The sequence below is a fragment of the Corella eumyota genome, chromosome 2 (assembly GCF_963082875.1).
Source record: "Corella eumyota chromosome 2, kaCorEumy4.1, whole genome shotgun sequence".
Taxonomy (NCBI): domain Eukaryota; kingdom Metazoa; phylum Chordata; class Ascidiacea; order Phlebobranchia; family Corellidae; genus Corella; species Corella eumyota.
The window spans coordinates 17,318,536-17,338,986 of NC_137491.1; the positions used below are offsets into that span (position 1 = coordinate 17,318,536).

The 20,451-nt window shown below is 30.7% G+C and overlaps 2 protein-coding genes across 3 annotated transcripts in view; one reads left to right on the forward strand and one right to left on the reverse strand.

Annotated features, from left to right (window-relative positions):
* The window catches only part of LOC145741593 (dynein beta chain, ciliary-like), a 45,910-nt gene extending 28,218 nt beyond the window's left edge, over positions 1-17,692 (forward strand). For both annotated transcript variants that reach the window (XM_082559198.1, XM_082559199.1), the window contains 35 exons: positions 205-367; positions 528-602; positions 856-1,047; positions 1,250-1,411; positions 1,691-1,779; positions 2,065-2,209; positions 2,467-2,547; positions 2,951-3,130; positions 3,456-3,599; positions 4,039-4,161; positions 4,406-4,564; positions 5,038-5,153; positions 5,601-5,704; positions 6,135-6,223; positions 6,445-6,570; positions 6,950-7,059; positions 7,617-7,739; positions 8,249-8,453; positions 8,874-9,018; positions 9,503-9,663; positions 9,964-10,134; positions 10,500-10,622; positions 10,999-11,192; positions 11,463-11,578; positions 11,795-11,955; positions 12,269-12,496; positions 13,145-13,336; positions 13,736-13,916; positions 14,471-14,652; positions 14,947-15,101; positions 15,320-15,469; positions 15,734-15,857; positions 16,174-16,303; positions 16,730-16,815; positions 17,023-17,692. In XM_082559198.1, coding sequence (XP_082415324.1) covers positions 205-367; positions 528-602; positions 856-1,047; positions 1,250-1,411; positions 1,691-1,779; positions 2,065-2,209; positions 2,467-2,547; positions 2,951-3,130; positions 3,456-3,599; positions 4,039-4,161; positions 4,406-4,564; positions 5,038-5,153; positions 5,601-5,704; positions 6,135-6,223; positions 6,445-6,570; positions 6,950-7,059; positions 7,617-7,739; positions 8,249-8,453; positions 8,874-9,018; positions 9,503-9,663; positions 9,964-10,134; positions 10,500-10,622; positions 10,999-11,192; positions 11,463-11,578; positions 11,795-11,955; positions 12,269-12,496; positions 13,145-13,336; positions 13,736-13,916; positions 14,471-14,652; positions 14,947-15,101; positions 15,320-15,469; positions 15,734-15,857; positions 16,174-16,303; positions 16,730-16,815; positions 17,023-17,184 — 5,047 coding nt within the window. In that variant the 3' untranslated portion in view covers positions 17,185-17,692. The remainder of the gene's footprint in view (positions 1-204; positions 368-527; positions 603-855; positions 1,048-1,249; positions 1,412-1,690; positions 1,780-2,064; positions 2,210-2,466; positions 2,548-2,950; positions 3,131-3,455; positions 3,600-4,038; positions 4,162-4,405; positions 4,565-5,037; positions 5,154-5,600; positions 5,705-6,134; positions 6,224-6,444; positions 6,571-6,949; positions 7,060-7,616; positions 7,740-8,248; positions 8,454-8,873; positions 9,019-9,502; positions 9,664-9,963; positions 10,135-10,499; positions 10,623-10,998; positions 11,193-11,462; positions 11,579-11,794; positions 11,956-12,268; positions 12,497-13,144; positions 13,337-13,735; positions 13,917-14,470; positions 14,653-14,946; positions 15,102-15,319; positions 15,470-15,733; positions 15,858-16,173; positions 16,304-16,729; positions 16,816-17,022) is intronic.
* Positions 16,984-20,088, reverse strand: LOC145741594 (meiotic recombination protein REC114-like). Its single transcript, XM_082559200.1, has 7 exons — positions 19,980-20,088; positions 19,756-19,809; positions 19,144-19,340; positions 18,714-18,830; positions 18,430-18,566; positions 18,147-18,276; positions 16,984-17,118 (listed from the first exon to the last, which is right to left on the reverse strand). Exons 1-6 carry the CDS (start codon positions 20,077-20,079, stop codon positions 18,159-18,161), a joined length of 723 nt encoding a protein of 240 aa, XP_082415326.1. The 5' UTR covers positions 20,080-20,088; the 3' UTR covers positions 16,984-17,118; positions 18,147-18,158.
* Between the last annotated feature and the right edge of the window lie 363 nt (positions 20,089-20,451).

Here is a 20,451-nt window from a genome sequence, read left to right on the forward strand (position 1 = left end):
CATATACCCAGTGATGTTTAATATGTTAAAACGGTGTCTAGAAATCCCATTTACCATTTCTTTAATAAATACTTCGTAAACAGTAATGATATTTAAAATCTATTTAAAAAAAAAGAAAAAAAAAGTTCAGTCTTTTAAAATATTCGGCTTTTGCATAATAAATTATTAAATATGTAAACAATTTAAAAATTAAATCATTTTTAGGTGCCGAATTAATCGTATTTTTGAGAGTCCAAGAGGGTATGCCTTACTTGTTGGTGTAGGTGGTTCTGGTAAGCAGAGTTTATCAAGACTTGCTGCATTTATCAGCAATCTTGACGTTTTTCAAATAACACTCAGAAAAGGGTATGGAATACCAGATTTAAAGGTAGGTTAATAAGTTGTAAAAAAAAATTTTTTTTTAAAATAAACTAAAAATTTTTAATACCTAATTATTATTCGTGCCGAGAATATATTTTCTTTTTTAAAAAAAAATCCTAGTGACTTGGTTTAAATAGGTTTTAAATTTAAGATTCATTTGCCCACAGATTGATCTTGGAGCTCTGTTTGTTAAAGCCGGTGTTAAAAATCTGGGGGTTTTGTTTCTTCTAACAGATGCTCAGGTATTTAATTTGTTTATTGCGTACCAGCATTTACAATGCATTAATTAAAGCATATATTAGGACATATTAATCTAAAAATAACTAAATATTAAATACAAATAAATAATTTATTAAAAAAATATGCTACTTAACTGAATAAGTTAATTTATTAAGCCAAAATATACAACAATTTACTTATACAATAAATTAGTAAAAGTTAACTAATTAAAACAATATTCAGACAAAATTTAAAGTTTTTCATTTAACTCTTCAGGTTGCTGATGAGAGGTTCTTGGTGTTGGTGAATGACATGCTATCAACCGGTGAAATTTCTGATCTGTTCCCCGATGATGAAATTGAGAATATTATTAACGGGGTTAGAAATGAGGTGAAAGGAGCAGGTTTGGTGGACACAAGAGAGACTTGTTGGAAGTTCTTCATTGAGAGAGTCAGGAAAAATTTAAAGGTGAAATCTAATGTTTATGAATTTACCAACTAAAACATACTTGAATAGAAAGAGTATTGAGTTGTTTTTTTTGTCTAGCAAAAAATTAAAAAAAAAATGAATAAAAAGTAATCTAAATTTTATTTTTTTTTAAAACAAAAAATTTTTTTTTCCTTTAATTTTACAACAAAATTTTTTTAATACAAATTTATAAATTTCAAAGGTGGCATTGTGCTTCTCACCAGTAGGTAGCACACTTCGTGTCAGAGCTCGTAAATTTCCTGGTGTTGTAAACTGCACGGCTATAGATTGGTTCCACGAATGGCCCAAGGACGCTTTGGAATCTGTCAGTTTAAGGTTTCTCAGTGAATTGGAAACAATTGAGGTAAAACATTGTTTTATACATAATTTTTTTTTTTTGTAAGTAATTTATTTTTTTTTATAAGTAATTTTTTTTTGTGCTAATATTGTGTCTTTTCTGCCTGTGTTGCATAACAATAACAAGACGGCACTTAATGTTTTTTTAATGTTTAAAAGTAACTTACTAAAAGATTTTTCAACATGACTACAGTAGGGATCAAACCAAGGATCTCATGGTATTGTTTTAAGTGCCTTATGTACTGTGATAAGCATAAAATCCTTTTTTAATTTTAATCTTTTTCAGGAAACGGAAAGAGATTCTATCAGTAAGTTTATGTCTTTTGTTCACATGAGTGTCAACAATCAGGGAAAAGATTATCTTGCAAATGAAAGGTATAAATTAGTTTGATTTTGTCTAAATAAAGCTGAAAATTTGTATTTAAAAGTGATTTATTTTCAATTAATCTGCGTAAATGCTTAAAAAAATAAAATCAAGACATCGAAAAACTGTACAAGTAATACCTCTAATAAAAATATTATTTTAAAAATAATTTTTTTGTTTAGTATAAGATTAAAATTGATATCAAACTAAAAGTGAATGTTATTTAAAGTGTTTAATGTAGAAAAACACAATACTACTGGTTTAAACCTAATAATTTATATATATATCTTCAAAAGGCGTTACAACTACACCACACCAAAGAGCTTTTTAGAGCAGATCAAGTTGTATGAAACATTGCTGGCAAAGAAGTTCAGTGAACTACAGGCCTCAGTTGAACGTTTAGAAAATGGGTTAGAAAAACTAAGGAGCACCGCTGCACAGGTATAAGCTTAATATTATTAAATAAATATGTTTTTATGATATATTGTAACTTTGATTAAGAAATTTTAAAGACTTTAGCACGAATCTACTAACTATGCTTTTCAGGATTTTAAACACTAATGTTAAAATTTTAAATGTTTAATTGACTGTGTAACACTTCCCAAATGTGTTACCTGATTAACATATTTACTGTTAAAATACTAAAATACTTGATAACATTGCAAAAAAACAAGTACAAATCAAAACTCTTTGAACAGGTCGATGACCTAAAAGCCAAACTTGCAGCACAAGAAATTGAATTAAAACAGAAGAACGAAGATGCAGACAAACTTATTCAAGTATATTTAAAAAAAATTAATAAAAATTGCAATTTAAAGTTAAAAAATATGAAATCTTATTAATTTTGTAAAAATTTAACAAACTGGCAGCGTGGCGTAGTGGTAAGAACACTTGCTACACCACACATGAGGTCGTGGGTTTAATCCCCAGTGAACTCATGCTGTAGCGCCCTTGAGTAAGGCGCTATAAGCAGTATGAACTCCTGCTGAGCCAGCAATTAATCAGGCAAATAATTATCGGGCAATTATAATCTATAATATCCCAAACTGTCACAGGCAACTCGAGACTGGGTCAGAGTAACTGATGTTAGTTTAAATTGCGAATTCGACTTTCCCACGTTGAGGATAAAGATATATACAAAAAAAAAGAAAATTTGAAAAGTTGTTTTTGTTTAAATAACAGGTTGTAGGGGTTGAAACAGAGAAAGTGAGCAAGGAGAAGGCAATAGCTGACATCGAGGAGGCAAAGGTAACAGTAATTGAAGTGGAAGTATCAAAGAAAGCAACTGACTGTGCCAACGATCTTGCCAAGGCTGAGCCAGCCTTGATTGCTGCACAAGAAGCTTTAGATACCCTAAATAAGGTATTTTTCGTTTATTTACCATTTTATTTTAACTTAACATCCACTATTGTAGAAAGTTATTAATAATTTACTGGCAGCATGGTGTAGTGGTAAGAACACTTTTTACTGGGTTGGGTTAACAGTTGTTACTGTATGTTCAGGTCACGCATTTGACCATCCCACATCGAGGATAAAGATATATACAAAAAAATATTAAATGTATTGCCGTTGTAAATTTTTATAAATCACACTTTTCTTTTTCAAGCATTTTTTTTCAAAGCCTGCGTAGCTTTCAAAGCTTACTTTTTTCGCAAAATGTGTTAAAACAACATTATTTATATTTTAGAACAACTTAACAGAATTGAAATCTTTTGGTTCACCTCCAGCAGCTGTGGTTAATGTTATTGCTGCTGTAATGGTACTTATGGCTCCAGGAGGTAAAGTACCAAAAGATAAGAGTTGGAAAGCTGGCAAAATCATGATGGCAAAGGTAAAATTATTTAATTTATTTAGTAAACTGCCATTGACATACAACATAGTATTAATGTGATTCATTAAAAATAGGTATGCGATTTGAAAAACAGTTATGGCCTTATACACACATAAGATCGTGGGTTCAATTCCCACTGCTTTCATGCTGTAGCGCCCTTAATAAGTCGCTATAAACGGTATGAAATCAGCAGCATAATTATCGGGCAATTACAATTTAAATATTATCCCCAACTGCCACATGCAACGTGAGACTGGGTCGGAGTAACTGATGTTACTCTATGTTTAGGTCATGCATTTGACTTTCCCACATCGAGGATAAAGATATATTCCAAAAAAAATTTTTTTCAGTTTAAATAAACTAAGTTACAATGCCTTTCAGGAAAAACTTTAGTAATAGTCCCCAAAATTTTTGTGTAATTAAAAACTTTTACTCAAAGGTGGATCAATTTCTTGATGCTCTAATAAATTATGACAAAGAAAACATTCACGAAAGTTGCTTAAAAGCAATCAAACCATTCTTGGACAACCCAGAGTTTGATGCAGAATTTATTCGTGGCAAAGTAAGTGCTATGAGTTAAACCAGTGAAGTTTTTAAATATTAAACGAAACCTTATATTTGATTTTCCTTAAAACTTTAGGAGTAAGATCATTAGATAAAATTTTCGAAAATTTTAATTTTATTTTTTTCTTTATTAAAATCAGTTTACCACTTGTATTTTTTTTCATAAATATTTAACAACTATTATCTGTGTTGTTACCTATTAGGGAACAAAAAAGTTATTTGTTATTGAAATTGTTTTACAGTCTCTAGCTGCTGCTGGATTATGTGCATGGACTGTTAACATTGTCAGATTTTACGAGATTTTCTGTGATGTTGAGCCAAAAAGAATGGCTCTCGAGAAAGCAAACAGTGAACTCAAGGCTGCACAAGATAAACTAGCAGTTATTAAAAGCAAAATTGCGGTAATTTCTTCATAAAATCTAATTTGTTTTAAAGTTTTAAATTAAAATAATTAGGCATAGCCTACCCTTCAGGGTTTGGTTACTACTAAAATTAACTTGACAATTCAGCGTGGTGTGGTGGTACTTGCTACACCACATGAGGTCGTTGGTTCAATCCCCACTACTCTCATGCTGTAGAGTCCTTAAGTAAGGTGCTATAAACGAAACTCCTACTGAGCCACCACTTAATCAGCAGCATAGTTATCGGGCAATTATATTTTATAATAACCCAAACTGTCACAGGCAACTCGAGACTGGGTCGGGGTAACTGTTGTTGCTCTATTTTTGGGTCGCATATTGACCTTCCCATATCGAGGATAACGATATATACACAAAAAAATTAGTAATGTTTTATACATCAATTATCAACCAAAAAAAAAAAGAAATTAGAATTAAAAATCTGGACATAAATATTCAACAATTAAATATTTTAGGTTCTTAACTCCAACTTGGCTACCCTTACATCCCAATTTGAGGAGGCAACAGCTGCAAAACTCAAGTGTCAACAAGAAGCTGAAGCAACTCAACTTACAATATCTCTCGCCAACAGGTGGACTAATATATTACGATTTATGTTTCTGGCTTTGAATTGCCATGAAAAAATTATTATACAACACATTGGTATTATTATGCAACAATTCTTTTCTAAAGAATTTAGTGTAGTATTAATAAGTAAGCAGGAAAACACTGCCTGCCTGCATCATGGCGTAGTGGTGAGAACACTTGGCTTTACAACATGAGGTTCTAGGTTTAATTTCCAATGCTCTTATTCTGCAAAGCCAACACTTAATCAGCAACTTAATTATCAAGCAATTGTAATGTATAATATACCAAACTGCCAAAGAAAACTCGAGACTGGGCCGGGGTAACTGATGTTACTCTATGTTAAAGTCATGAAGTCAACTTTCACAAAGAAACATTAATTTTAGGCATAGTGTGAGAAAGCAAGTGCATATTAACTTTTAGTACTTCTATTAACACAAACATTTCTTTACAGGTTGGTTGGTGGCCTGACCAGTGAAAAAATTAGATGGGCACAATCTGTTCAAAACTTCAGAGAGCAAGAGAAAAAACTAACTGGAAATGTTCTGATAATCACAGGTTAACTAATTTATTAATACTTTTTTTTTTGTATATATCTTTATCCTCGATGTGGGAAAGTCGAATGCGCGACTTAAACATAGAGTAACATCAGTTACTCCGACCCAGTCTCGAGTTGCCTGTGCCAGTTTGGGATATTATAGAGACTATAATTGCCCGGTAATTATGCTGCTGATTAAGTGCTGGCTCAGCAGGAGTTCATACCGTTTATAGCGCCTTACTCAAGGGCGCTACAGCATGAGATCATTGGGGATTGAACCCACAACCTCATGTGTTTGTGTAGAATATTTAACTAAGTGCCTTTATACATGCTTTTACATTATCCAATTGTGCACATCTTTGCTAGTTTGAGCATTAATGTATTGTAATTTACATTATAGACTATTATGTATGTTTAAATGCTAAAACTTGCCTTTTTATATTTTTACAGCATTTGTGTCCTATGTCGGTTACTTCACAAAGCCATATAGGTTAAGGTTGATGGAAGAACTATGGTTACCTTTCCTCAAGAACTTACCGGTAAAAAAAATAAAGTTTATTAAATAAAACCACCAAATTTTGTGTAAATTGCTTGTGTTATTTTAAAGTTTTGATTAACCTTACTATTAAGAAATAAAAAATTGTTTTTTTAACATTTTGTAAAAAAAAAAATTAGATGAAATCTTTTTTGCAATGTATACACTAAGTCAGTAAAAAATATTGGTTTAATAAATTTTAATGTTACATTTTTATTGAATCAGGTGACAATACCTATAAGCGAAGATCTTGACTTTTTAACCTTACTGACTGATGAAGCTGACATTGCCGGTTGGAATAACGAGGGTTTACCGTCTGACAGAATGTCAACAGAAAATGCAACAATTCTGGTAAAGTAACCTTTTGTGTAATATTTTGGTTTAAATTTAAGTCGGGGCCGGCAGCGTGGTGTAGTGGTAAGAACACTTGCTACACCACACATGAGGTCGTGGGTTCAATTCCCACTGATTTCATGCTGTGGTAGGGACTCCTGCTGAACCAGCACTTAATCAGCAGCATAATGATCGGGCAATTATAATCTATAATATCCCAAACTGCCACAGTCAACTCGAGACTGGGTAGGAGCAACTGAAGTTTCTCTATGTTTAAGTCGCACATTCAACTTTTCCACATGGAGGATAAAAATATATACAAAAAAAGAAAAAAATTACACTTAAAATGAAAAGTAGACAGAAATGCAATGGGAAAAGTTTAAATTTTTTATCACAGACAAACTGTCAAAGATGGCCATTGATGGTGGATCCTCAGCTACAAGGAATTAAATGGATCAAAAATAAATATGGAAGTGATCTAAAAGTCGTTCGTATTGGACAAAGAGGGTAAATCTTTATTTACTTTAAATAGGAATAAATAATAAAACTCCATTGTAGTATTGATATATCAAAAAGACCGGTAGCATGGTGTAGTGGTAAAAACACTTGCTACATCGTATAAGGTTGTGGGTTTAATTCCCACTGCTCTCATGCTGTAGCGCCATTGGGTAAGGCGCTATAAACGGTATGAACTCCTGCTAAGCTAGCACTTAATCAGCAGTACAATTATTGGACAATTATAATCTATAATATCCCAAACTGCCACAGGCAACTCGAAACTAGGTCTGAGTAACTGATGTTACTCTATGTTTAAGTCGCGCATTCGACTTTCCCACATCGAAGATAAATATATATACAAAAGAAAAGCTGTATAAACCTACCAATTAAATATCATTTCTTGTTTTAATTTAATAAAAGAAATAATAACGTAATAAAAGAAATAATTTTGTCTGCGTAGTTTATTTAAAAAGGATACAAACAACATGTGATTTAGTTATATTTGCAAAATTGTAACCTAAAAATATTTTTTTTAAATTTAAATAAAAACATTTTTAACCTTTTAGGTACTTGGATGTTATTGAGAATGCATTAGGAGTGGGTGATACAGTTCTGATTGAAAATATTGAGGAATATGTTGACCCTGTGTTAGGTCCTTTGTTAGGACGTGAAACCATCAAGAAAGGAAGGTATGTATAAAAAGAATTTAAGCTAATATCTGGCCTTTCGTTATATACATACTTTACCAGCAGCGTGGTCTAGTGGTAAGAACACTTGCTACACCACTCATGAGGTCGTGGGTTCAATCCCCACTGATCTCATGCTGTAGTGCCCTTGAGTAAGGCGCTATAAACAACATGAACTTCTGCTGAGCCAGCAATTAATCAGCAGAATAATTACTGGGCAATTATAATCTTTAATATCCCAAACTGCCACAAGCAACTCGAGACTGGGTCGGAGTAACTGATGTTACTCTATGTTTAAGTCGCGCATTCAACTTTCCCACATCGAAGATAAAGATATATACAAAAAAATAAAAAATACTCTTCTATACAAGAAGTTGTAGTAAAAATAAGCAAAAAATTAAACTAATTTGTTAAAAAAGTAAGGAAAAATTATCTGCTAAAAGTAAAACCTAACATTTTATTTGAAAACTTTTAGTAAAGTTAAAAATTGACATGGCCTTGAATATATTTAGATACATCAAGATAGGAGACAAGGAATGTGAGTACCACCGAGATTTCCGTCTTATCCTTCACACCAAACTTGCCAACCCACATTACCAGCCTGAAATGCAAGCCCAGTGTACTCTTATCAACTTCACTGTAACACGAGATGGTTTGGAGGATCAGTTGTTGGCTGATGTAGTAGGAATGGAACGACCAGATTTGGAAGCTTTAAAAGTAAAATTTTTTTTTTTTTTTTTTTGTTTTTCACGCATTGATAAAAGTAAATAATAAATACGATATACAATTAATATTACAACAATGCGACGGGAAAAAATGACAAAATCAATTTAATGATTTAAAACATGCCAAAAGTATTAATGTTTACATGAAGATTTTAATTATTTTAAAATGTTAAATTGTTTTTAAGAAAATGGATTGTGTTCAATACCCAACCTATACATTTATAGCTCTATTTTGTAATATTAGTGTTCTTAAAAATAACAAAATGAATTGTTTTATGAGACCATTTTTTATTGGCCAATCACATACAAATTTTTTTTTTTCATTTGTGAAAATATGGTTTCAATAAGCACCAATAAGGTACAAGCCTAATTTAATGCAATTGAGACGGTAATAAAAACTTATATTTTACAGCTTGATTTGACGAAACAACAAAACGACTTCAAGATTACATTGAAGAGACTTGAAGACGATCTCTTGGCTCGTTTGTCTGCAGCTTCTGGAAACTTCCTTAGTGACACTGCTTTGGTTGAGAATCTCGAAAACACCAAAAGAACTTGTAAGTCAAATTTTCAACCCATTTTTTATTACTAACCTTAACTTTTATTAATAATCCACTTCCAGAATTTAAAAAAATGTTATATAGTTAACATAGCGTAAATAAATGACTATATGTAATACATTGTAATACAGACAGTTTTTAAAATACTTTTTTTTACATTTTTTTGTATATAACTTTATCCTCGATGTGGGAAAGTCAAATGCGCGACCTAAACATAGAGTAACATAAGTTACTCCGTCCCAGTCTCAAGTTGCCTGTGGCAGTTTGGCATATTAAATATAGATTTTAATTGCCCGATAATTATACTGCTAATTAAGTGCTGGTTCAGCAGGAGTTCATACCGTTAAAAGCGCCTTACTCATGGGTGCTACAGCATGAGATCAGTGGGGATTGAACCCATGACGTCATGTGTAGTGTAGCAAGTGTTCTTACCACTACACCACGCTGTTGGTTTTGATTTTAAACAAATAAATATTTTTAGCTGCGGATGTTGAGTTGAAGGTAGCAGAAGCAAAATCAACTGAAATTAAGATCAATGAAGCAAGGGAACATTACAGGCCTGCAGCTGCCCGTGCTTCTTTGCTCTACTTTATCCTCAACGATCTAAACAAGATCCATCCAATGTATCAATTCTCATTAAAGGTAAAATATGTATCAAACTGTTTAGGGTTAATCTATTAAAAAACCTTAGGACAGTTCTCCTTTAAGGGTAGAATGTAAAACACGAAATAAATCAGTGCTAAATTTAAACTAAACTAAGTTTTAAATTAGTAATTTTATTTGTGAATTACTGAATGACTTTGTGATAGTTTTTATAGCTTGTTAAACACCATTAATTTAAACCATTCTTTCAAAAAATAATAACCTTAACACAATCTGTTACAATTTAGGTACTAAAATCGTAGCATTTGGTTTAAAACAAACTTAAATTTGCTTTTTCAGTCATTCAGCATTGTATTTGAGAAAGCAGTTAGAAAAGCAACCCCGGATGAGAACCTAAAGAACAGAGTGAAGAACTTAATTGTCGCGATTACATTCTCAATTTTCTTGTACACATCTCGTGGCTTGTTTGAAAAACACAAGATCATTTTCACAGCTCAAGTAGCATTCCAGGTAAACTTATTACTATTGACATTTCATCAGATGGCAAACCCTTAAATAACATGTTTTATAGATAGAATTCAAGTGTTTTATTTATTAGAAATAAGTTTTTAAATGCACAACATCATAAATTGTGATGGCATACAGTATATCTTATTTGATTTCTTGTTTATTTTTTACCTTAAGAAAGTGAAATAAATATTGTAACGGTTTCAAAAGGAACACGTATTAAATAATCTAGGATTGTCTTTTTATTTAAAAAAAAACAATGACTCACAATACTTTTTTTCTAATATACCATCTTTATTCTAATATGTAATACATCATCTTCTTAGAAAAACTAATGTTACATTATTTTAATACTTGTTTATTAACAGGTGTTGCTTGTACAAAAGTTGGTCAACCCGGTTGAGCTGGACTTCCTCTTACGTTTTCCTTCACAACACAACGTAACCAGTCCCGTTGATTTCCTTAGCAACTTATCATGGGGCTCAGTAAAGGTAGGTTATAAGATTTAATCGGGAATTATATCAACATCTAAAATAAAAAAGGCAACATGTTAATATTAAAATTTAATTTTTTAAAATGCTGGAAAATGATTAACATAAAAAACCAGGTTACCATATTCTTTGTGTGACGTAGAAAGTACCAAGTAGCGTAGTGAATGTATACAAGCTAGTATTTTCTACATCATCACAAACAGGGCTTCCCTTTTGTTTTAATTAATTTTAAACTTGTATAACTTAAAAAGTAGGTGAAATTATTTAAAGTTTAAATCATTTTTGTGTTTGGTGACACCAACTTTATTAATTTTTGCGTATAAAAATATCGCCAATATATGAATAACTTTGACATTTTTTTTAAAATATATTTTAGTTGTTGTCTGAAATGGAGGAGTTCAGAAACTTGGATCGGGACATCGAAGGTTCAGCAAAGAGATGGAAGAAGTTAGTTGAAAGTGAGGCTCCAGAAAAGGAGAAACTTCCTCAGGAGTGGAAGAACAAGAACGCACTTCAGAAGTTGTGCATCATGAGAGCTTTAAGAGCTGACAGAATGACATATGCTGTCAAGTAATTCTATCAAAGCTTAGCACACAGAAATATATTAAACCAAAATGTTGTAATTTTCATGATAACTTTACCAACACTAAAATTAAAATTTGTATTGAAATAAAGGTGAACACTATTAATATTATTGTAAAATAAAAAAGCAAACGAACAAAGAGTAATTCTGTACAAAATTGCCAACAAACACCAACAAATTCTAATTATGAACTTGTTTTAAATCTTTGAAGTGTATTGTATTTATTCAGTACATATAAATTTAAACCTTAATTTTAGGGACTTTGTGGAGGAAAAATTAGGCCCAGAGTTTTGCGATACCAGAGGAATTCCATTTGAGAAATCTTATGAGGAAACTGGACCAGAAACACCAACTTTCTTCATTCTGTCTCCAGGTAAAAAACTAAAGTTTTCATGTTTGTATAAACATAATGAGATTTAAAAGTTGTATGCAAATTTAAGTAACTGACGTTGTCATATATTTGTAAAAGCATAAAAACAGTACAAAGTTTCATACAAGTTAGAGTAAGTATGGAGCATTTTTATGTTTAATCAATTTTAAAGGCAAAATGGAAAATATTCTTAAATTATAATTTTTCATTAATTAAAAGGTGTGGACCCCTTAAAGGAGGTAGAAAAGCTTGGTAAACAACTTGGATTTACAATGGACAACAAAAAGTTCCACAACGTCTCACTTGGTCAAGGTCAAGAAATTGTTGCTGAAACTGCCCTTGATGTAGCAGCACAGGGTGGACATTGGGTTGTACTACAAGTGCGATAAATTGTATTTTTAATATTATTAATTTTTTTTATTAGAATAGGCATGTCAAAAGAGCTGTATTTCATGTTTTTATAACAGTTTTCACACTATGTACCTAATTTTTAAGTACTTTGTACCTAATTTTTAAGTATGTACCTAATTTTTAATTTTTGGGTTATTCTTTAGCATTGCGATTGCTTTATTGTAGTAATTAAAACAAAAAATAAAATATATGACAAAAATTGATTTAATCTTGGATTAATTTTTTGAGATATAGATAAATATTTTAAAACAATCACTAAATAGAATTTATATTTTTCGATAGAACATTCACTTGGTTGCTAAATGGTTGATGACCCTGCAAAACCAACTTGAAAAGCACAGCGTTGGAAGTCACCAAGACTTTAGAGTTTTCATGAGTGCTGAACCTGCATCCACGGTGGCGAGTCATATTATTCCACAAGGTATTCTTGAAAATGCAATTAAAATCACGAACGAACCCCCAACTGGCATGCATTCAAACTTGCACAAGGCATTGGATAACTTTAATCAGGTATGAAAATTTGGTATTTTATGTTAAAGTAAATATTGTAGAGATAAAACCCTTTGGTTTTAATCCCCACTGCTTCTATCTTAGTGCTACTAATAAAACTTTTTCCAAGTTGTAGTGTCCATCAAAATATGATACATTAACCAAACCCATGTTGCGTATTCCTTGCTAATATCTTACAAAAACATTACTAAGATCAAATATTCTTAGTTGAACATAATAATTTATGCCTTAAATTTCTACAGTTTTTATTGGTTGAATATAATGTAATAAAACTAACAAAAATATTTTATATGTAATATTTGGATATCTACTATGTTTATTTATTAAATTTAACAAGTATTAATTTACCGGCAGCTTGGTGTAGTGGTAAGAACACTTGCTACACCACACATGAGGTCGTCGGTTCAATCCCCACTGAGCTCATGCTGTAGCGCCCTTGAGTAAGGCACTTAATTAACAGCATAATTATCGGGCAATTATAATCTATAATATCCCAAACTGCCACAGGCAACTCGAGACTGGGTCTAAGTAACTGATGTTATTCTATAATTAAGTCGCGCACTTTCCTACATAGAGGATAAATTCGACTTTCCTACATCGAGGATAAAGGTATATACAAAAAAAATATATATATGGTCTTCTTTGTAGGACACACTTGAAATGTGTGCAAGGGAGGTGGAGTTTAAGAGTATTTTGTTCTCCCTTTGTTACTTCCATGCTGTAGTATGTGAAAGAAGAAAGTTCGGTCCTCAAGGATGGAATCGTGTCTACCCCTTCAACACTGGTGATCTTACCATCTCTGTGAATGTCCTCTACAATTACTTAGAGGCCAACCAGAAGGTAGGTGTATTATATATATACTGAATTAATTACCATAAGATAGTTGGATAATGCAAAATTGAATCAGGCAAATATATGGAACTTTGTTTAAACCAAATTCATAAATATATACTTTACATATTAGCTTTTGATATTATGAATTTAAATTTAGTCAGAAAAATGACAACAAATTATAAAAGTATATTTGCATTTAATATTTTGTATCTGAGGCATGATGATCTTATTTATACGTACAAACTTAAAAATTATAAATCATGTCAAAAATTTTAAAATTACGTTTTTTAAAGATTGATTTGTCAAATACTGTACCAAAAATTGCATTAAAAAAATTTTGAAATAAAATAATAAAGAAAAAATATATACATCTAAACTGAACATTGAATTTTTGGCTGTATTTAGGTTCCATGGGACGATTTGCGTTACTTGTTTGGTGAAATTATGTACGGGGGACATATCACTGATGATTGGGACAGACATTTGTGTAAGACTTACCTGAAAGAGTTTATGAACCAAGATATGTTTGATAACGTTCTATATCTAGCACCTGGATTCCCATTACCACCAAGCCTGGATTATGATGGTAAGTTAATGACAACGTTTTTTTTTTGTATATGTCTTTATCCTCGATGTGGGAAAGTCGAATGTGCGACTTTAACAAAGAGTAACATCAGTTACTCCGACCCAGTCTCGAGTTGCTTGTGGCTGTTTTGAATATTATATAGATTATAATTGCCCGGTAATTATACTGCTGTTTAAGTGCTGGCTCAGCAGGAGTTCACACCGTTTATTGCGCCTTATTCAAGGGCGCTACAACATAAGATCAGTGGGGATTAAACCCCTGACCTCATGTGTGGTGTAGCAAGTGTTCATACCACTACACCACGCTGCCGGTATAGAATAGGTTGTTCAAGTAATTTTGTAAAATTATAAAGAAGTATCATGATTTGTTATAAAACAAGCTAAAAAATTGTTTAAAATTATTAGACAAGACTATACTGCATTATAAATTAAAATGTAGACTTTTTGTTAAAAAACATGTTTAAAAGGGCTTTTCACATTGAAATATATAAATTAAACCCTTTAAAAATAGTTAAACAAAAAGAGTTCACTAACTAACTGAATTTTGTTTTACAGGATATCACGCTTACATTGATGATGTGCTGCCTCCTGAGAGTCCTTACCTATATGGACTTCACCCTAATGCCGAGATTGACTTTCTCACCACAACATCCGACAATTTGTTCAGAACAATCTTAGAGCTGATGCCGAGAGACTCAGACTCTGGAGCGGGAGCAGGACCAACTCGTGATGAGAAGGTTTGGGAAAAAATATTTTTGTAGTAGTTACAACAAATTTTTGGGCAAACAATTATACAAAAAATTCCCTCATAAGGAAGAATATTCAAAATAGGGCCAACAATTTAAAATTATTTTAATATTATCAATAAAAGTCTAAAAAGCAAAAAAGTTCCTTGGTCCTTGTCGACTAACATTAATAAAAATATTGTTTACCTAAATATTAAAAATATATTTTATATTGTAAATTCCTAAATGTATGTCTAACTAACACTGTTTCTACAAATGATTTCAACTAGTAAACCATATTTTTAGATAAAAACCACACTGGATGAGATATTAGAGAAACTACCGGAGATGTTTAATATGGTTGAGATGTTTGCCAAAGTTGAACCAGCTGACAGAACACCATATGTTGTGGTAGCCTTCCAGGAATGTGAACGAATGAACACGTTGACAAACGAGATAAGGTTGGTGTGGTTTTATTATTAACTTTATTAGCAATATAATGTATATTCTGAAAAACTTAAAGAAATCAAATTTGAATTTTTGCAATTTCCTTGCTTTTAATTTAAAATCTAACTGGTACTAGTTTAAGTTATTAAAAAATAGACATTTGTGTTTTATTTGTATGAATTTTAAATAATCCATACTTTTTAAAAGGGCTAAAAATGATTTTTTACCTTAGAACATCATTGAAGACATTAGATCTTGGGTTGAAAGGTGAATTGACAATCACTGCAACCATGGAGGCACTTGGTAATTCTTTGTTCTTGGACTCTGTCCCAGACTCATGGACAACAAAGGCTTACCCATCAATGGCTGGCCTTACTACATGGTATGCTAACTTATACCAGTAAAAAATTTGTAGTTAGTTTATTAAAATATGAACAAATTTACTTGAAAATAAACAATTCTACTGGTTCTGGTTAAAAAAAGATTAACTATGTTTGTTTTTTTTAATTTTGGTACACTTTATGCTTATTAGTAGTTAATCATAAATATACACAAGGCTTATACATAATTAAGTTAAAGGAAGTTTACTGGTTTAAATACATTAATTTTATTTGTATTAATTGGCAACATTTTTGTTATCACACAGGTATATTGATCTGTTGTTACGTATCAAAGAACTTGAGAGCTGGACTTCTGATTTCCAACTACCAGCAGCAGTGTGGCTTGGTGGCTTTTTTAACCCACAGAGCTTCCTCACAGCCATTATGCAGGTTCATAGTTAATTATTTAAACTTGCAACTTAAAGTTTAAGTCATTCAAAGATCAAATTTTGTTGACCATGTCTTGGACATATTTAAATAATTCACATTAGGGAGGTTTATTTAATGCAAAAAATATTAAAACAAATATGTAAGATTTTGTATTTAATTTATAAGTAAGGTTTTGCCATTTTTTCTACCTTTTAGATTTAAATGCTTTTTAAAGCTGTTTTTGTCAATAACAGGCAAAATAAATTAAAGAAAAAATATTTAGTTAGAATTCATGATTGTCTTTATTTAAGATATTAACCGATTCCTATTCTAATAGGCTATGGCACGTAAAAATGAGTGGCCACTTGACAAGATGTGTCTGCAATGTGATGTAACAAAGAAGAACAAAGAGGATTTTAGTAGCTCACCTCGTGAAGGGGCTTACATCCACAGCTTGTATATGGAAGGTAATGTAAAGTTGTTAAAACTCACAATATAAATCACAAAAAAACAAGTATTGCATTTATATATTTTATGTGTACTTAAGGCAATGAAAACTTGATTTACCCTTTTTTATTTTGGTTTTTCGCACTTTGATAAAAGTAAATAATAAATACGATATACAATTAATATTACAATAATGCGAGGGGATAAAATGACAAAATCAATTTAATGATTTAAAACATGCCTAAAGTAATAATGTTCACACAAAGATTTTATAGTGTATAATGGCATGGTCACCAAACCCAGGGCTGAAAATTGTTAAACATTTATTTCATTTTACTACTTTTGTAAAACTTGACAGATTTTAATAATAAAAATAAACATAATTTTTTTTTTATAAATTTAACAAAGTAGCCTTAGTTTAATTCCTTATTTCTTGATAAAACTAGGGGCAAGATGGGACACTCAAACTTCCCTTATTGCTGAGGGAATACTTAAAGATTTGACACCAACTGTTCCAGTAATTTTTATTAAGGTAAACTAATTAGCATATTTATTAAGGTAACCAACAAATGCTTTTGTTTTAAATGAAGATATCAAACAATCACTCAGTTTAAAGATTTCTAGTATAGTTTAATTGTCAAACTAAACCATCCTAAAAATCTATAATTACTTAACAAAATTTTTCGAAAATAAAATAAATCATTTTTTTAAATTAAATAACAAGCTGTTTTTATTTCAGGCCATTCCAGTTGACAAGCAAGAAACAAGGAACATTTATGCTTGCCCAGTGTACAAGACTAAGATGAGAGGTCCAACCTTCGTGTGGACATTCAACCTTAAAACAAAAGAAAAATCAGCAAAGTGGACACTAGGTGGGGTGGCCATTCTATTGATGGTGTAAATTATTGTAAAAAGTGTGCTTTAGATTATTAAAAATTTAATAAAAATTCTAGTAAAATTCTTAATTCTTGTATAAAATTAATTTAAATTAAGTTTTATACCAATTTCTGTTAACATGTACCAAGTTTAAAATTGCCTTACTTTTTTTACCTAAAGTTATTTCATAACGGTTTGTAGTTTTACTTAATCTTAATGAATATATTTTGAAATTTTATTGAATGCTTAAACTAAATTTAAGATAAAAGTCATTGCGCCATATAAATCCAATGAATATTTACATCAACAAGCCATATGCTGTTTAAAATGTACATAGTTGATTTCATGTAAATATATATTAATATTTTTTCGCTTTTTTACCGGTACCTATTATCACTGTTTACATAGTAGCACTTTTATATTATATATCCACTTGTATATTTAAAGTAGTTAAAATCTAGATTTATTTTTATAAAAATATATTTATTTTGTTTTAAATGATATACCTTAGTGTGTGTGTGTTTTTGTTAATAACCAATAAACAACAAAAAAATGTATTTAATAAGTAAAGATTAGCTTTACTTATGCTACTTGATTTTTTAGCCACATATATAAAAAAATACAAAAAATTATTTAGCTATTATTTGTTCACAAGTTAAGTGTATGTAAATGCATGCACTGGCTTTGCTATGAATAGGAAAAATATATATTGGAATTCCATTTAATTATTATAACTTTACAAAAACTATTTTTAATACTAAAGACTGTGACTATATCTTTGCTAAACTGCAAGAGTTTTAACTGTTAACGAAGTAACTAAGCCTCATTTTAGGCTATTACCAAAATAATAAAGCCCCTATTAGACACTAACCATAATCTAATAGGCTTTCTTTATATAACTTTAGATTTTTTCTAAACTGTTAGTCTACTAGTTTGTCATATATCCTAAGTGTTATTTTAAAAAACAAAACTGCTACTGCTTTGTACTTGGCTTGCAGGCTACTTCTGTAGTTGCATCATCTTTAAAACAGATTCAACTTGTCCAACAAAATTAGGAAAAGTGGGATCAGAAAGACATAACCTGATAAAGGCTTCTGTAGATTGTTGAGATGCAGATCTAACAAAAATTAAAAATAGTTAATAATCAAAGTAATTTTTGCGGAAATAATAAAAACAATAAATAAAAAAGGAAATAAGAAAAAAAATAATAAAAACGCATTATTTAACAAAAAAATACAATTTGTTAAAAAAAACAAAAAACTTTTGTTACATGCTATTGAATTGTTTTGTCATTAGTTCTTTGTATATCGAGGTAAGACTTCCATTATCTTTACTCAGTAATTCAGAAGCTAAAGTTTTTATGTCTGGGTCAGATAAGGTCTCCATTTCCATTGGTTCAATTTGATCCTAGATAAATGGATACAAATACTTTGTCATAATTCATAAAAACCTTTTTTTTATTAATTTTACAGTTTTAAGGATTTTTTAGCTTTTAAAAATTAAAAATCGCAGCTATAACTAGGCCTTCTGAAAATAGAACTTATTTAAATTTACATTTTCAGTCATTGGGTTATCAGTAGATGATCGTAGAGCAAAGTAAACAGATAATCTATCTGCACATTGTTTACATGATGTTTCGGCAGTTTCCGAAGAGCGAGGTGGATTTTTAAACTATACCAAAAAAATATTAAAAAAATACTTGCCATCTATAACAGAAAATTATAATGTTTATATTGTTGTAAACCTAGTTTTGAATATATGTTTAACCTTAAAACAATTCTCATGTAATTAAAAACAACCTATTTATTTACTTTATATACATTTTCTAGCAAATTTGTTTTTGTTAAAATTGCTTTTAAAAAGTGCTATAGTTTACAGGGTAGAAAAAATTACAAAAATTATAAAAAAAAAAATTAAAAAAAATGGCCTAGGCTTTTGCCAAATAGTTAAATTTCAATGCAAAAGACAATACTAATAATTGCACCTTGATTCTAAACATTCTTGATTGTTCCTGAATTTTATTCAAGAAGCAAAGGAGCGCCCCTTTTTGAAACACTTTCCATGTACTTGAGTCACCACCAGCTGTTGGTAAATTTATGGATTCCAAGATGCTGTTTCCATGCAACACAAGCATGTGGCTTTCACTTGTGATCGAAATGTTCATTTTCTTAGATTGTGTAGCTAAGTTTTTTAAATAGGTTAATTTTAACAAACATGTTTTTTTAGCCTACTAGGATTTTAACCAATTTAAATCAGGTAACAATAAGGCTATGTGCTATGTCTTTCAAATTAAAAAAAAAACACCGGCAGCATGGTGTAGTGGTCAGAACACTCTCCTACCATACACATGGTCCTAGGTTCGACCCCTAGTGATCTCATGCTGTACTGCCATTAAGTAAGGCGTTATAAATGGTACAAACTTCTGCTGAGCCAGCACTTAATCAGCTTAATTATAGGGCAAATATAAATCCCAAACTGCTAAAATATCCCAAACTGCCACGGGCAACTCGAGACTGGGTCGGAGTGTTTAGGTCGCGCATTCAACCTTCCCACATCGAGATAAAGATATACACAAAAAAAAAATTGGTTACCATACCATCAAAGTTTTTCCAAGATTCAGTGTCAGATGGAGAAGAAGAAATGCCTGAAACTAAATTTAAAAAGACCGATAACATAACGTTTGGTGTTATAATAAGGCAGCAATAAGAAAGGATATTAAATAATATATTTTTACTAGAGGTTAATTAATAAAAACTAATGGCTAGTAAACAAACAAGTTAACAAAACAATGCCAATTTTAAACAGTACGTTTCTATTTACGTTTGGATTGTTGTGGTTCAAACTTTCCATATTGCACAAGTGCCCAGACTTGATTTGTACCATGGCGAGTATTTGCTGATGCAGTTGATGTAGAATCCATTTAGTCCTGTTATCAATTTTTTTAATTTGCAAAAAAAAATTTAAAACGAAAAAGTTTATGCTTATGGAAAGGCTTTTCTATGCACATAAATAGTTAACATAAATGAATACACAGTAAAGCTGTAAACAAACATTCGCCTACAAATTTTCGCTTATGTTAAGAAAACGATGCAATTTTTAGCAATTTGCAAAAAAGCTATGGAGACCAACCCTGTTTTGAGTGGCGCAAACTTTCAAAATCCACGTGATACATAAAATTTTTACACAAAAATGTCATAAATTACTAGAAATCAATTACATAAATTTAAATTATAATTTCAGTCGTTATGTTTTAATACAAAAACTAGTTAAAAAAAATTAGCAATAAAAAATA